At 35.8% G+C, this 16,203-nt stretch overlaps 1 protein-coding gene across 1 annotated transcript; it reads right to left on the bottom strand.

The window, feature by feature from the left end:
• Window positions 1-382: 382 nt before the first annotated feature.
• Window positions 383-3,805, bottom strand: LOC131143500 (omega-3 fatty acid desaturase, chloroplastic-like). The gene is made up of 8 exons (XM_058091850.1): window positions 2,673-3,805; window positions 2,456-2,545; window positions 2,240-2,306; window positions 2,040-2,132; window positions 1,782-1,967; window positions 1,590-1,670; window positions 1,011-1,148; window positions 383-894 (listed from the first exon to the last, which is right to left on the bottom strand). The coding sequence occupies exons 1-8, from the start codon at window positions 3,179-3,181 to the stop codon at window positions 709-711; spliced, it is 1,350 nt and encodes a 449-aa protein (XP_057947833.1). The 5' UTR covers window positions 3,182-3,805; the 3' UTR covers window positions 383-708.
• Between the last annotated feature and the right edge of the window lie 12,398 nt (window positions 3,806-16,203).

Here is a 16,203-nt window from a genome sequence, read left to right as displayed (position 1 = left end):
CGAAACTTCCCACTAAAACTACAAAATTTCATTCTTTGGATTTGAACATTACTTCTTGTTTTTCCAATGGTGAAAAAAGCAGAGTAATAGAGCTCTTTTCCCCTTAGTTTAATCAAAACATTAGATGTCAGCTGTCTTCTTATTTTGGTGAAGAATTCACACCACCATCACTCAAATGTGGATACCACTTTATAAAATGACAAATAAATTGAGTGTGTGCGCGCATGAGTTTACCTTATATTATATAGGCAGAATTCCTCATCTTTAAAAGTCTGCTTCTACAAGATGGCAAGGAGGCAGAGTCCCCTTATCAAACCAATAAATCAAGACCAAAACGAAAATAAAATAAGATAATATAAAATAAAACACAGAGATGGCATCCTCCTTTCAATTCCCATTGCTTTGGAATTTCATTCTAAAGAAAAATTGGGGTAATCATTATTTGGAAAGAATAGATATACAATTTCCACTATTACAGCACAAGTATGGATATAGCCTACAAACATCAAACTGCCCTCTCTCTGTTTTCATCGTGGGAGGGACGATGGAGCAGCTGCAATCATCTTTAACAGGCATCTATTTTGTCAGTGCGAAACTTCAATACCTAAGTGTCAATTACCCACCATTGACATACCAGATCGCCAGATTGGTATTTGAGGTGATTCAGGATAAAAAGATTTCATCTGTTCAAGCCAATGACTCCAGACTTCATTTGGATTCAGGAGACTTGTTAAGCTGCAGGTCAGTTTGGTAGTACACAACATCCCCAGCGTCACTGACATAACGATCTTTTTTCAAGCTTCTTAACAAGCTCCCAATTAGATGAAATGGCAGAAATCCTGACTTCTTTGGCTCCCGGTAATACTTCCCGAGCACTGGTTTAGCTGCCTGTGTCTAAAATGTTCAAATTGAAAATAAAAACACAATCATCAAAGGAGGAACGAACAAACAATATATGCTGGAGTGAAACTTCCATTACAGTTATTCCATCTAACCAAGGAGATACTCACCGCTTCTATCAAGTGGTAGTGAGGGATTTGGGGGAAGAGATGATGTATCACATGGGTTCCAATATCATGGTGGATATTGTTGATTAATCCGTAATCACGATCAATAGTAGTGAGCCCTCCCCTTAAATAATTCCATTCCTGTTCCATAGAAACCATGAAAAATGGAGAAATGTAAATTTTACAAATGAAAAGTCATGCCAACTAACTTCAGTTCTTTTTAATGCCCTTTAAAACACCCGACTACAGCAAAACAGAAGCAAATTAAACTTTAAATTCTTGTAGAATAGAGACTGAAGTTTTTGTTATATAACAAGGGTGAAAGCTGGCTGAGAAAAGAGGCATAAGTGGTTGTTCATCAAGTTGAAGTTGTCAATTCACAGCCTAAAGTTCTGAAATCTGGAAAAAAAAAAAAAAAGGATCCTCTTTTCCTGGTTTCTAAGTTTTAGGGAAAATTTACTAGTACTGGTCATTGTGGAAATTACAGCAACATATATTGTTGGAGGCCATTCTTATTTTTCAATTTCTATCTAGAAAAGAAAATCAAACACATAAGTAGCATGGTGCCTTGGAGATCCATACCTGGCCACGATACCAAGGAAGTTTGTCTTCATGGCCATGGTGGTGCATGTAAGTCACAAAATCCAGCCACATAACAAAAATCTGATATAGAACCAAAGTCATATGAGAACATCTCGGATTGGGGAAGCTAACCCAGACAAGTTCAATATTGATAGCACAGAAACATAAAAAGATTGAAGTGATGGAACTCACCCAGTAAGGAACACCATATAGTTTAAGCATTTGAACAGGACCCATTACAAAGCACAAACCCACAAGCAAAGCAGCCATGGCTGCCCAACAGACAGTGGAAGTGATAACATCTTTCCTCTCAGCGGGAACAAACAAGTCACTGCTTGGGTGGAAGTGGGAACCAGTCTTTCCAGGACTTCTAACCCACTGTAAAGAGCAGTTGTTAGCAGCTAGGAGCTTCACACAATGACTAAATCAATCAACAGGAAAACAACCTACCAGATAGACAGGATATGCAAGCATAGGAAAAGGTGCTGTGAACCGCAAAATCTTGGTAATGTTATCCAAATTCTTGTAAATTTTCTCAGGTAGCTGCAAATGTAAGCAAGAAAACAACAGAAATACATGATTATTAAAATTAATAAATGAATAGGGCGCTGAACAGATAGAAAACCTATGAACAAAGGAAACAAACTTACTGGGTGCCAAGATTCATCATTCTCAACATGCCCATGGTTTTGATGATGAGTCCTATGACTAATTCTCCTGTTAAGATTCATAATAAATAGTTCATTAAGATAAAACAGCTCCATCAGCTAAATAATTGTATAGACAGTACATATTTAAATCAAGACATGGCTCAAAACCCATAAGAAAATATATGCAGAAAGATAAGCAGGCTATTAGGAGCACACCATCCATGATAAGGCACAAGAATTGAAGAATGCAGCAAATGCCCAACCACACTGTTCAGTTTGGGATTGTTTGAGAAACTTCCATGGCCGCTGCAGCATCAAAATCAATTACAAATAACATCAGAACAAACAATTGGGTATCCAAACTAAACAACAGAGGCAGAGAGAGGGAGAGAAGGAGGGAGAAATTAGATCTAGGCAGAAACGATGGAGTTACCAATCATGGCCGAGAACAAAGAGAGCCCAGAACATGGTGCCCTGAGCAGCCCAATAAAGAGGCCAAACAAACCAAGTGTCCAGATAAGCAGCCGCCGCCGCTAACCCAAAAACCGCAACGACGTCCCTAAAAACATAGCTCATGGACTTCCAGGGGTCCTTCACCCAACAATGCTTGGGAATGGCGGCCCGAATGTCGGCAAGCTTGAACGGAGGCGGCGCCCCGGGATTGAAATCGGCGCCGTCTCCGAGCCCATTAACGCCGCTGATTCTCTCCCCTCTCTCATCTCCATCCACCGTCGCCACCCTCAAAGGAGCACTCACCTTTAGCCCCCACTCTCTCCCTCTACTCGAGAAAGGAATTTTCAGATCCGTTCCCCACTTTTCTGGTTGCGAAAATCTAATCTTTGCCCGGCCGGCGTGGCTGTTACACACGAATCCGGTTCTGGGTCGGATGTTGATTCGAGGAAGAGGCCTGATGCCGCACTCCGACAAGACCAAGTTCGCCATTGGAGACCCCAGTGAAGCTAACGGACGGATTCCACCTCCGGGTCTCTCAAGGCTCCGCAGACAGAGAAAGAAAGAAAGAAAGAATCAAATGTAGAGAGAGAGAGAGGAAAAGAACAAAGAGCGAAAGCGATCTATAGATGTCGCATAAAGGAGTACTAAAAAACAGTATAATACGAAATTAGCACCGGGATGAATTCTACCCCCTTTAACAAGAAACCCAAGCTTTTCTCTGAAATATGAAATATCTCCTCTTCTCTCTCCTACTCTTCGTCCTGATCCTGCGATCACTCCCCACCTCTTTGCGAAGTTAGAAGAGGTCAGGATCAGTCTTCAATTTCTGGGAGCCCGGAGGACCTTATATAAAAGGTCTTCTACGCCTTACTTTTTTTTTCCCTTTTATTTTCATCTTTTTTGGGGAGACGACCTCTCAAGACTTTGGCATTTTTGGTGTCACGGGGCCTGCTTTATTTGATCAGTTACTTGTTCACTTCGAATTTTGAATAAATGGTGACATAGAGAGAAAGCGATGGGGCTTGGAAAAATTGAGGGAGGAAGGCCGGTGGGAGCACTTAGGGCGTCGGGGGCGTGTGGAAATATGAATCACATGCTTCAAACTTCAAAGCCGTCGGCGTTGCGCAGGATGGCATTTTCATGTATGGCAAGGGTGGAAAATGGAGCCCACCAAACACGCCAAACATGGCGTTATTATTGTTATTATTATTATTATTTACTTATTTGAAGGTCATATTAGACTTAAATTAGACATAAAAAATTAAGTGGTCGCATATCTTTGGGAGACTCGCTACGTGATTCAAGACCTTCATTTCAACACTTTTGACTAATTTTGTAGTAGTACGAACTTAAAAAATAAAAATAAATAAATAAATAAAAGGAAAAATATATAAGTGGGGAATGCTAGCATAAAAATATAATTAATTTCTTTGAATTCTTTAATTTCCTCGTTAATTAGTAGGGCCTTGCTTTTTACTTTAAAAGCTCCATATTGATTGTTCAATTTAATTCACATTTCTTTTCATTTGTCTTACACGTAAAGTCCGTTTCCATTATATATCCTCAATGATATCGTTGGACATAAGTTGGGCAATCATTTCAGATTGCTAGGGGCATTGCAGGGTCTTACTGGTTTCAGATGGTTATATTTGTTAAAAGGTAAAATTAAAATTTCAACAATTGTGAACATACGACTCCTACCCCATGTTTGAAGAGGTCTTGAATTTTGAGATGTATTGAATTTGGATAAAATAATATATAATATTATATTAAAATTTATTCAAATCCATCCAAATTTCAATTTAATGTCTGAAATTCATGCTCTCAAACACTACCTTATATCATTGTCATTATTCCTTTACCTTTATAGTTTCTGTTTATTTTTTTTCTTTTTTATTGTTTTTTTTTTCTTTTTTTTAAGAAATATAAATACCAAAAAAATCATAGAAAAAAAATCAAAAAAATGTTTATTTCATTCTTGGGAATTTACTTATTTTTTATCTATTTTATAAAGGTTGGTTTTATTGTTGTTGTTGTTGTTGTTGTTGTTGTTGTTGTTTTTATTATTATTATTATTATTATTATTATTGTTGCGATATCCCAAAGCAGCGCTCGGGATCGCGAGGTGAAAAAAAAATATGATTTTTAAAAATTTTGAATTTGAAGTTGCCACTAACATATTATTTACATAGATGTGGTTAAAACACTTAATTACTATTCATTAGATTGGTCACTAGACTAAACATAAGCCAAGGAACCAGTAGTCTCGATCTACTTTTACCAGAGTTAGGGTCAGAAGTTCAATTATGCAAGAGAAAGGTATTTGCACCTCCTACACACCCATTTGACGAACGGTACCCAATTAAATATGAATTATCTCCCAAATTCAATTTAATAACCTTTAATTAACTCCTTTTAAAATCAACAAACAAATAAATGAATAGATAAATAAGCAAAATGAAAAAAATTAATAGGAAGTTAAAAAAAAAAATAACTCAATGTGATCTAGGAATGTCTAATAAGACCTCCAAACGAGATGGGTTTTTTTTTAACTTTCTTTCAATTTTTATTAATCATTAAAGTTTATGTTGACATTATAGGTCACATCCAGTTTTGATAATGACAAATACTTAGGTATTTGATGGTTTCAAGTGTTTATGTAGGCTCAGAAAAGCATTTCAAGGAATGACACTTGAAGCAAGACATGAAGACCCTAAAGATTTTAATTCATATTGTAAATTCAATTAATGTAATATGAGTCTGTAATAGTAACTAAGTATATGGTCTGTATTAATTACCTGCATATCATGCATATATGATATATGGTAAGCTTAGTAAGACCCTACTATGACTCTAGGTCCCAACACTCATGCACACATATCATACAAAATACAGGAGTGTTAAAAATGCACTTAATTAAATATTATTAGGGAATTTGAAAGAGCTCGAACGACCGAACCCCAAGAGTTCAAAACTCCTCAGGTGCCCGAACTGTAGAGAAGTCAATAGTTGACTTAGGCTCTCGGGCGACCAAACAAATTTGTGCACAACTTCCATGGGCGCGCCGAACCACCTGAAAAGGACAATTCACCAACTTGGGCTATCGAGAGATTTAATTCAAATTAAGCCCTGGGCGACCGAACACATGAGTTCGGGCTACCAAACCTATAACTGGGCACCCAAAAATCTGAAGAAATGTTTCTGACTTTGATATGGGCCACCGAACTGAAACTCGGGCTGCCGAATTAATTTAAAGACCTTTTAATATTGTGTCTGTTCAGGTGACCGAACCACGGTTCAGCCACTCCAACCTTGTCAGGTTAAAAATATTTTAACTATGGTAAATACAAAATATTTTGGGTTAATTACATTTAAACATTTTGGAAATTTTCTAAGAATTCCCAATAAGTTCCAAATGGTTATAATTTTTACCTTACCTATAAATATAGGCTCATTTGTGAGGATTAGCAATTAATTAATAATTTCATTAGCCAAAAATCCTCTCTTTTTCAAATACTCTTTTTGTCCAAATACTCTCAAATTTTCATTTCATTGATACATTATGAGATTGTGAGAGCATATTTAGTGTGCTTGTGATTGCTAGATTTTGCTAAAAACTCTCATTTGCTTTTTTGATTGTGATATTATTTTTGGAGAGTTTGACTTAGTTTTATCCCACTAATTTCACATTATAAATCATTGTTGGGATAGACTATCAAGTTTTGGGGTCTTTGCATAATTGTTGCAAGACTTCCATAACTTTGATTTTTGTTGCGCAAAAATATTTTCAACAAGCAAAAATATTTTCAAACTAGTAGTGTGCTTATTTCATTAAAGAAAATCTTCTTGAACTAGTTTGAATATCTGATTGATATCTTTGGAATCTTGATTTGCTATTAAAATGTGCTTTGCTTAAATTCCAAGATATTGCTTGTATTGAACACTCTTGAGCATTTCATTGATAATACCATATTGAGTGTTGTTAGCACAATTATTTGCATCACTGAGCTTACACTATATCCATATTATTGATGTGTATATGACTGCGCGTATTGAGTACATATCTGCTTTACATGAAAGCATAATCATTGTACTAGTTGATTGAGAAAATACTGTTGTATTTCAGGTCTGGCCTAAGGGAGCGGTAATCCAGCCCAGTAAAGATTGTGTGTAAAGGTTGAGGTCAGCCCTGTGCTAATTGACCTGGTTGTTTAGGTTCCGCTTCACCCATTTAAGTGAGCATTATAGTGGTAATCCTTGTGCTTGTTAACCAAGACGGGGACATAGGCAATTTGCCAAACCTCAATAACACTTCTGGGTGTCACTTACCTTCAACTGCTTTCTGGTGCATGCTTAGTTGATTAAATTGCGCTATTTAATTTCTGCTACACATTGCAATTGATTTATTTTACTTGTACTAAATTAACTTTAGGGTTGTGAAAATACTGTTGTTAAGATATTGACCTAGAGCATTAATTTTAAAAATACCAATTCACCCCCCCTCTTGGGATCACAATAAACCTAACAATTGGTATCAGAGCCACGTAGCATAGACTAATAGTTATTTTGCAAAAGATCTTAGATGGCTCATAGCTCCATGACCCCTTTCCCTAAGGGACCATCTTCCACACAACCTCTGATTTTCAGTGGTGTTAATTACACCTTTTGGAAACAAAAGATGCGCGTCTACCTTCAAAATACAAATTGGAAGGTGTGGAGGATCGTCTCTAAGGGAAATTATGTTCCCATGAAAACAGAGGGTATGACCAGAGTTCCTAAAACTAAGGAAGAATATAATGATGATGATATGAAAGTTGTTAGTTTGAATGCCCCTGCTATGAATATTTTGTATTGTGGTCTTGATGTGAATGAGTTTAATAGAGTAATGACATGTGCTACTGCAAAAAAAATTTAGGATAAGTTAGAAGTCACATAGGAAGGTACTAGGGATGTGAATGATAGTAGGATAAATATGCTAACTAGTGAATATGAGGCCTTTAGGATGAATGTAGGTGAGTCCATTCAGAGCATGTACACTAGATTCACACACATTATAAACTCGCTGCATGCATTAGGTAAGACCTATCATACATATGAGATGATAAGGAAGATCCTTAGACGCTTGCCTCCTATTTGGGAAGCTAAGGTTACGACCATTTCTAAGGGTAGAGACCTTGAGGCCATGACTCTAGATGAATTGATAGGTTCCCTGATTACCTATGAATTAGCCATAAATGAGAGACTCAATTAACATAATAGAGCGAAAAAGGTGACTACATTGAAAACCTTTACTAATACATCTAGTGAATGCAGCGAACCTGACTCTGAGGATGATATGGCCATGCTAATTAGAAAATTCAGCAGATTATTCAGGAATAATAGAAAGTCATACAAAAGATATAGGGAGTCTGCATCTGAGAAGGGAGAGTCTAGTAAAAGAAAAAAAAAATCAAATGCTCCGACGTGTTACAATTGCAACAAAGTTAGGCACATTAAGCCGGACTGCCCACTACTAAAAAAGAAGAAAGTCATGAAAGTAGGTACTTCATGGGATAAATTAAGTAATAGTGACTCAAACTTAGACCGCAGCGACTCAAAGGTTGCTAATCTGTGCTTGATGACACACGGTGATGAGGTATCGTCCTCTTCCTTTTTATCTTCATATTATTCATCTAATGATTGTGATTTTGATTGCATGCCTACGTTTAGAGAATTACAATTTGAATATATTTGTGTATCTAAACTGTTGAACAAAATGACCAAAGAAAATGTTGATTTGAAAAAGAAATTTGAAAATTGGTCAAAATTGTTTGGAATTGCGAAAACCTCTCATGCTTCGATTTTGAAAGAAAAGGATGTGACTATTGCCGAGATTGAGAGGAAATTGGAGGATAGCTCCAAAATTATTTTTAAATTCATCGAGGGCAAACGCAATTTTGAAAAACTACTTGGTGCCCAAAGAAATTCTCTAAGTAAAGAGGGTCTAGGTTTTAATGGTGTTAAACCAAATAGTTAAAGGTCTTTCATTCCTACTATGTTTTGATGTTATCAACCCATTAGCTTCTCTTAAGGTCACTAACGTTTCTCTAAGATATGTTTCAGGTATACAGAATGGCATTTGAACCAACAAACAGTCAAAGCAACTCATGTCATGACCAGAAGCACAAGTCTCTTAAAGCATTCATGAACAATACAACAAATGTACAAAGTCATCTGAAAAATGAGTGTGTAAAATAAGAGAGATATCATCTTGTAAATATCTTATACATAGAGTGAAACTCAATACTAAGAGCAAGAAAAGGGCGTATCACACACACACAACAAAATACTAGTAAAGTCATTTAAAAGTGTATAAAGAAACCCCCAAGAGGACAAGAACCTTCTTAGAAACTTAAAAGGACAAAATTTTAAGAAGGAGGATCTTGTCGACGAACACAGGGTTTCGTTGATGAGTTTAGTATAAACTTCGTCAACGAACACAGGGTTCTCATCGACGAAAAGATACTGAGGGGCATCTGAATTCAGAACCGCAACTCGTTGACGAACACAGGGCGTCGTTGACAAATTACATGAAGGACTCGTCGACGAACACTAGTTCTCGTCGACGAAAATATACCGAGAGGTACCTGAATTCAGAAATAGAAACTCGTCGACGAACACAGGGCTTCGTCGATGAATTTATTGAAGAGCTCATCGACGAACACAAGGCTTCGTCGACGAACATTGGGCAGCAGCGAACATTAAATGCTGCGAATGACTATTTTTGAATTTTGTCTTACATTCATAAATGCCCAAGGGCTCTCCAGCTTTGCACTCGCCCATTTAATGTATAAATAGGAGTAAATAGCATTTAATTCCTACCTAGAGAAATCATATTGCAAGAAGATCATTCATTGGTGTTGTCATCTCTAGGGTTTACTCACAAAATCACTTGCCCTCTTCTTGCTACTCTTAGTCTTGCATTTACTCTATTGATAGAGGATATTGAGTAAGGATTTTATTGGTTCAACTACCTTAAGGGAGTATTCAAGCTTACATTTAATCTTCATCTACCTTTTTGTAAAAAAGGGCTCTTTGTGAGCTGTTTTTGGGTGTCTCTAAGTGAGCACCTTGTTGGAGCTCTTTGTGAGCTGGTGTGTATTGGCTTCTCCACCCAAAGGAGGATTTTATTGGATTTTGGGAATCCTTGAGTTTGTATCAAGGCGTGGATGTAGGCGGGGTGCCGAACCACGTAAATATCAATGTGTTAAGCTTTTCTTCTCTTTTATCTCATTTATATTATTATCGTGATTTTCTACATTTCCTTTTACACGGAAATTTTATGCACTTGCTCTTGGTAAGATTTCTGTGTTTATAGAAAGTGAGCACATCACGGAAGAAAGTCTATTCACCCCCCCCCCCTCTAGACATACTACCAGGCCAACAAATGGTATTGAAAATGTTAGACAACCTAATCTTTACTTGGGACATTTCACACGTGAATCAAAATCTCAAGTCCCTCCTAAGATCCTAAGTGTAGAATTAAATTTTTTAAATGCAAACAAATTGGCCATATTCAATTTGATTGTCCACTTAGGAATAAGCATGTGAAAATTAGAAAAGTGTGGGTAGTTAAAGGTGATCCAATTACTAACCCCCGTGGACCCAACAAAATTTGGCAACCAGTATCAGTTAGTTAGTCTATTTTGTAGGTATGTTTGAGATCGTCCTCCTCCAAGGACAGGTGGTACCTAGATAGCGGGTGCTCACGACACATGACTAGAGACAAGGCAAAATTTGCGTTAATCATTCCCAAGGATGGAGGATATGAGACGTTCAGTAACAACGCAAAGGGACGCATCATCGGCATAGGTAAGGTTGGTAAGGATCCTTCCCTAGTTATTGATAATGTTTTGTTAGTTAATGGGTTGAAGCATAACTTATTGAGTATAAGTCAGTTGTGTGATAAAGGATATGAGGTATCATTTGAAAATGATAAATGCATAGTTGAAAGTAAAACAGATCATAAAGTTCTTTTTAATGTTCATCGCCATGAAAATGTATACACTACTACTTTTGATAACTTAGCTTCACAACAAGTAACTTGTTTTTCTGCAATAAATGAAGCTAGTTGGTTGTGGCATAAGCGTTTAGGACATGCTAGCATGGACTTATTGTCAAATCTAGTAAGAAAAGATTTAGTAAAAGGCTTGCCTAAAACATCATTTGTAAAAGTTAAAATATGTGATGCATGTCAAATGGGTAAGCAAACAAAATCAAGTTTTAAGAAAAAGAAATTTATATCTACCACTAGACCACTTGAAATGTTTTATTTGAATTTGTTTGGTCCTAATTCTGTGCAAAGTCTTGGTGGTAAATCATATGCTTTTGTCATTGTTGATGACTTTTCTAGGTTCACATGGGTGTTATTTTTCTCGCATAAAAATGAATCATGTGAACAGTTTACTAAGCTTTGTAGGAAAATGAAAAATGAAAAATGCTATAAGATAACTCATATAAGAAGTGATAGAGGTACTGAATTTAAAAATAAAGGCATAGAAACTTATTGTAACCTAGAGGGCATGTCACATAACTTTTCCGCACCTCGGACTCCTTAACAAAATGGTGTGGTAGAAAGAAAGAATATGTCATTACCATAACTTACTTAAATATTTTTGGGCCGAGACCATAAATATTGCTTGTTATGTCATGAATAGGTTGTTAATTAGACCGTCACTTAATAAAACCCCTTATGAATTGTGGAACAACCATAAACATAATATTTCCTATTTTCATGTTTTTGGTTGTAAATGCTCTGTGCTAAAGGATAATGAACATCTAGGGAAATCTGATTCTAAATCTGATGAAGGCATTTTCCTAGGCTATGCTCTTAATAGTAGAGCATATAGAGTCTTTAATAAAAGAACATTGACTGTCATTGAATCTATTCATGTCGTATTTGATGAATCTAATCCATTTTCTAAGAAAGATTATGAAGATGATATGAACAATAGAAAATGCTTACATAAGTTATCTATTAAAAACAATGCAAGTGAAAATTCAAAAGTAAATGATAAATCATCTGAAGATAATGACAATGAAAATGAAGTTCAAGAGTTTCCTAGAGATTGGAAATTCATTAGGAACCATCTTGTAGATCAAATCATAGGTGAACCATCCTGTGGTGTAGCCACAAGATCTTCCTTGAAGAACCTAGTGAGTCATTCCACTTTCTTGTCCCAAGAAGAACCTAAAAATATTGAAGAAGCCATAGAGGATGAGTCTTGGGTGATGTTCATGCAAGAAGAACTTAATCAATTTGAAAGAAGCAGAGTGTGGACCCTAGTTCCTAGGCCTAATGATCATACAATTATTGGAACTAAATGGGTATATAGAAATAAGAAAGATGAGAATGGGGTAGTAACTAGGAATAAGGCTAGACTAATCGCCCAAGGTTATAATCAAGAAGAGGGGATAGACTTTGATGAAACATATACTCCTGTTGCTAGGTTGGAAGTCACTCATATGCTACTTGCTTATGCCGCTTTTAAAAACTTTGAATTGTTTCAAATGGATGTTAAAAGTGCTTTTCTAAATGGATATATTAATGAGGAAGTATATGCAGAACAACCACCCGATTTTAAAAATCATAAATATCCAAATCATGCTTACTGGTTGTCTAAGGCCTTGTATGGATTGAAACAAGCTTCTAGAGCTTGGTATGAGAGACTTAGTGGTTTTCTACTAGAAAATGGGTTTACCTGTGGCAAGATTGACACTACACTCTTCATCAAATTCAAAAATGATGATATGCTCCTAGTTCAAATTTATGTTGACGATACATTTTTGGAGCAACTAGTGATGAATTGTGTAATGAGTTTGCCAAATGCATTCAAAGTGAATTTGAAATGAGCATGATGGGTGAGCTTAGTTTCTTTTTAGGGCTGCAAATTAAACAAGCTAAATATGGAACTTTTATATGCAATTCTAAATATGTTAGGGACTTGCTAAGGAAATTTAATATGGAAGATTGTAAAATTCTTGCTACCCCTATGAGTTCTTCCATTAAACTTGATAAAGATGAGCAAGGAATCCCGGTTGAAGTGAAACTGTATCGTGGTATGATTGGGAATCTTCTATATCTCACTTCTAGTAGGCTTGATATTATGCCTAGTGTGTGCATGTGTGCTAGGTTTCAAGCTGCTCCTAAGGAATCTCATCTAATAGCGGTTAAACGAATCCTTAGGTATCTAGTTGGAAGTATAGAGTTAGGATTATGGTACCATAAGCATACTACCTTTAAGATTGTAAGTTATATTGATGCTGACTTTGCCGGTAGTAAGGTTGATAGAAATAACACTAGCGGCACTTGTCACTATTTAGTACAATCTCTCGTTTCTTAGTTCTCCAAGAAACAAAACTCAGTTGTCTTATCCACAGCTAAAGCAGAATATATTGCAGCTAGAAGTTGTTATACTCAAACTCTTTATAAGAAACAACAACTTATGAATTTTGGGTTGCACTATGATATAGTACCAATTATATGTGATAATACTAGTGCAATTAACATGTCTAAAAATCCTATCTCACATTCACGAACTAAACACATTAAAATTAAACATCACTTCCTTTGTGATCATGCGCAGAAAGGGGATGTGGCTCTTGAGTTTATATGCACTAATGAGCAGTGGGTAGACATTTTCACTAAACTACTTCCAGAAGATAGGTTCATACAAATTAGACGTGAATTAGGTCTCATGCATAGTAGAGATGCCTCCAAGATATTTCATAGTTTGCATAAATTCTGGGGGGGAGCTTTTAAATAATTTTAAATTCTAACAACTAATATAACTGTTGATATCTTTTATTGGCTTGGACTTTATGAAATTGATTATGTTTTGCAAAGCATAATTCTCATATCTTCTGCATGATGATGATTACACTTATGTTTTATATCTTGATCATACTGGAACTGTTTGAATTGACTAGTTGTGGATAAATTGTTAGGTCTTAAAAACTCAAAATAGGTCATTTTTATACAGGAATTTTTGGGAAATGTCTTATTTTCAAATGGTATGCTGTCGAAATTTTTAAAATTTCCAAACTTCTCGTGTATACAAATGATTCTTACCCAATGCCTAAGGCTATTAGTTTCATAGCCATTTTTGCTGTTGCCAAAAGGGGGACATGGATAAGAGGGCAAAAAATTGGGTTGAATTGAACTTCAATGGAAAATTATTTAAAGTTTTACATAATGCACATTGTTAGGGGGGAGCCTTCTAAGGCTATACCCATTTTTTGCATGATGTATTTGTCATCATCAAAAAGGGGGAGAATGTTGACCTTATACTTAGGTATTTGATGGTTTTCAAGTGTTTGTGTAGGCTTAGATGAGCATGTCAAGGAATGACACTTGAAGCAAGACATGAAGACCCCAAAGATTTTAATTCATATTGTAAATTCAATAAATGTAATATGGGTCTGTAATAGTAACTAGGTATATGGTCTGTATTAATTACCTGCATATCATGCATATAGGATATATGATAAGCTCAGTAAGACCCTAGTATGACTTTAGATCCCAATACTCATGCACATATATCATACAAAATATATGAGTGTTAAAAATGCACTTAACTGAATATTATTAGGGAATTTGAGAGAGTTCAGGCAAGCAAATCCCAGGAGTTCAAAAATCCTTGGGCGCCCAAACTGTTGAGAAGTCAATAGTTGACTTAGGCTCTCGGGCGACCAAACAAATTTGTGCACGCCTTCCACGGGCGTCTGAACCACCTGAAAAGGACATTTCACCAACTCGGGCTACCAAGGGATTTAGTTCAAATTAAGCCCCGGGTGACCAAACACATGAGTTCGGGCTACTGAACCTATGACTGGGTACTTGAAAATCCAAAGAAATGTTTCTGACTTTGATTCAGGCCACCGAACTGAAACTCGGGCTACTGAACTAATTTAAAAACCTTTTATTATTATGTTTGTTTGGGTGATTGAACCATAGTTCAGCCACCCGAATCTCGTCGGGTTAAAAATATTTTAACTGTGGTAAATATAGGTTATTTTGGGTTAATTACAATTAAACATTTTGAAACTTTTCTAAGAATTCCCAACAAGTCCCAAACGGTTATAATTTTTACCTTGCCTATAAATATAGGCTTATTTGTGAGGATTAGCAATTTCATTAGCCAAAAATCCTCTTTTTTCCAAATACTCTTTTTGTTCAAATACTCTCAAATTTCCATTTCCTTGAGACATTCTGAGATTGTGAGAGCATATTTAGTGTGCTTGTGATTGCTAGATTTTGCAAAAAAAAACTCCCATTTGCTTGTTTGATTGTGATATTTTTTTTGGGGAGTTTGGCTTAGTTTTATCCCACTAATTTCACATTATAAATCATTGTTGAAATAGACTAACAAGCTTTGGGGTCTTTGCATAATTGTTGCAAGACTTCCATAGCTTTGATTTTTGTTGTGCAAAAATATTTTCAACAAGCAAAAATATTTTCAAACTAGTAGTATGCTTATTTCATTGAAGAAAATCTTCTTGTACTAGTTTGAATATCTTATTGATATATTTGGAATCTTGATTTGTTATTGCAATGTGATTTCCTTAAATTCCAAGATATTACTTGTATTGAACACTCTTGAGCATTTCATTAATAATACCATATTGAGTGTTGTTAGCACAACTATTTGCATTACTAAGCTTACACTATATCTATATTATTGATGTGTATGTGACTGCGTGTATTGGGTACATATTTGCTTTACATGAAAGCATAATCACTGTACCAGTTGATTGAGAAAATACTGTTGTATTCCAAGCATAGCCTGAGGGGGTGGTAATCCAGCCCGGTAAGGATTGTGTGTAAAGATTGAGGTCAGCCCTGTATTAATTGACTTGATTGTTTAAGTGCCGCTCCACCCGTTTAAGTGAGCATTATAGTGATAATCCTTGTGCTTGTTAGCTAAGGTGGGGATATAGGCAATTTTCTGAACCTTGATAATACTTTTGGGTGTCACTTACCTTTTACTGCTTTCTAGTGCATGCTTAGTTGATTAAATTGCATTATTTAATTTTTGCTACATATTGCAATTGATTTATTTTACTTAAACTAGATCAACTTTAGGGTTGTGAAAATACTACTATTAGGATATTGACCTAGGGCATTAATTTTAAAAATACCATTTCACCCCCCCTCCCTCTTAGGATCACGGTAAAGCTAATAGTTTCAAGATGAGTTTAGGATTAGATAGTACATAGTACTTGCGTTGTTATGGTTGACTCCCCTAAAACTCAAATTAGTGTATTTGATAAAGTATGCTATACTTTAAATTTTTAAATTTGAGCATACAAAAATCATTTAGAATTATCCTTTAACTTTCTCATATAGACTTGATTCCTTAAGATCCTTAGTGCAGTAGATTCATATACTAAGATTTGACATTTTAAGCATTATCCACTATCAGAGCATTATATTGTCATTACTAAACCTCTTCATTTAGACATGGCTAAAT

Source organism: Malania oleifera, chromosome 11, assembly GCF_029873635.1.
Source record: "Malania oleifera isolate guangnan ecotype guangnan chromosome 11, ASM2987363v1, whole genome shotgun sequence".
In the NCBI taxonomy this organism is placed as follows: domain Eukaryota; kingdom Viridiplantae; phylum Streptophyta; class Magnoliopsida; order Santalales; family Ximeniaceae; genus Malania; species Malania oleifera.
Note: the sequence above shows the minus strand (reverse complement) of the source record. Positions and strands in the feature narration are given on the sequence as shown.

Coding starts and splice junctions, on each gene's coding strand:
- LOC131143500 (XM_058091850.1), bottom strand. CDS start 3,181: ATGGCGAACTTGGTCTTGTCGGAGTGCGGCATCAGGCCTCTTCCTCGA. Junction 2,307..2,455: donor CTTGTGCCTTATCATGGATG/GTGTGCTCCTAA, acceptor GAATCTTAACAG/GAGAATTAGTCATAGGACTC. Junction 1,968..2,039: donor TTGCATATCCTGTCTATCTG/GTAGGTTGTTTT, acceptor TGCTCTTTACAG/TGGGTTAGAAGTCCTGGAAA.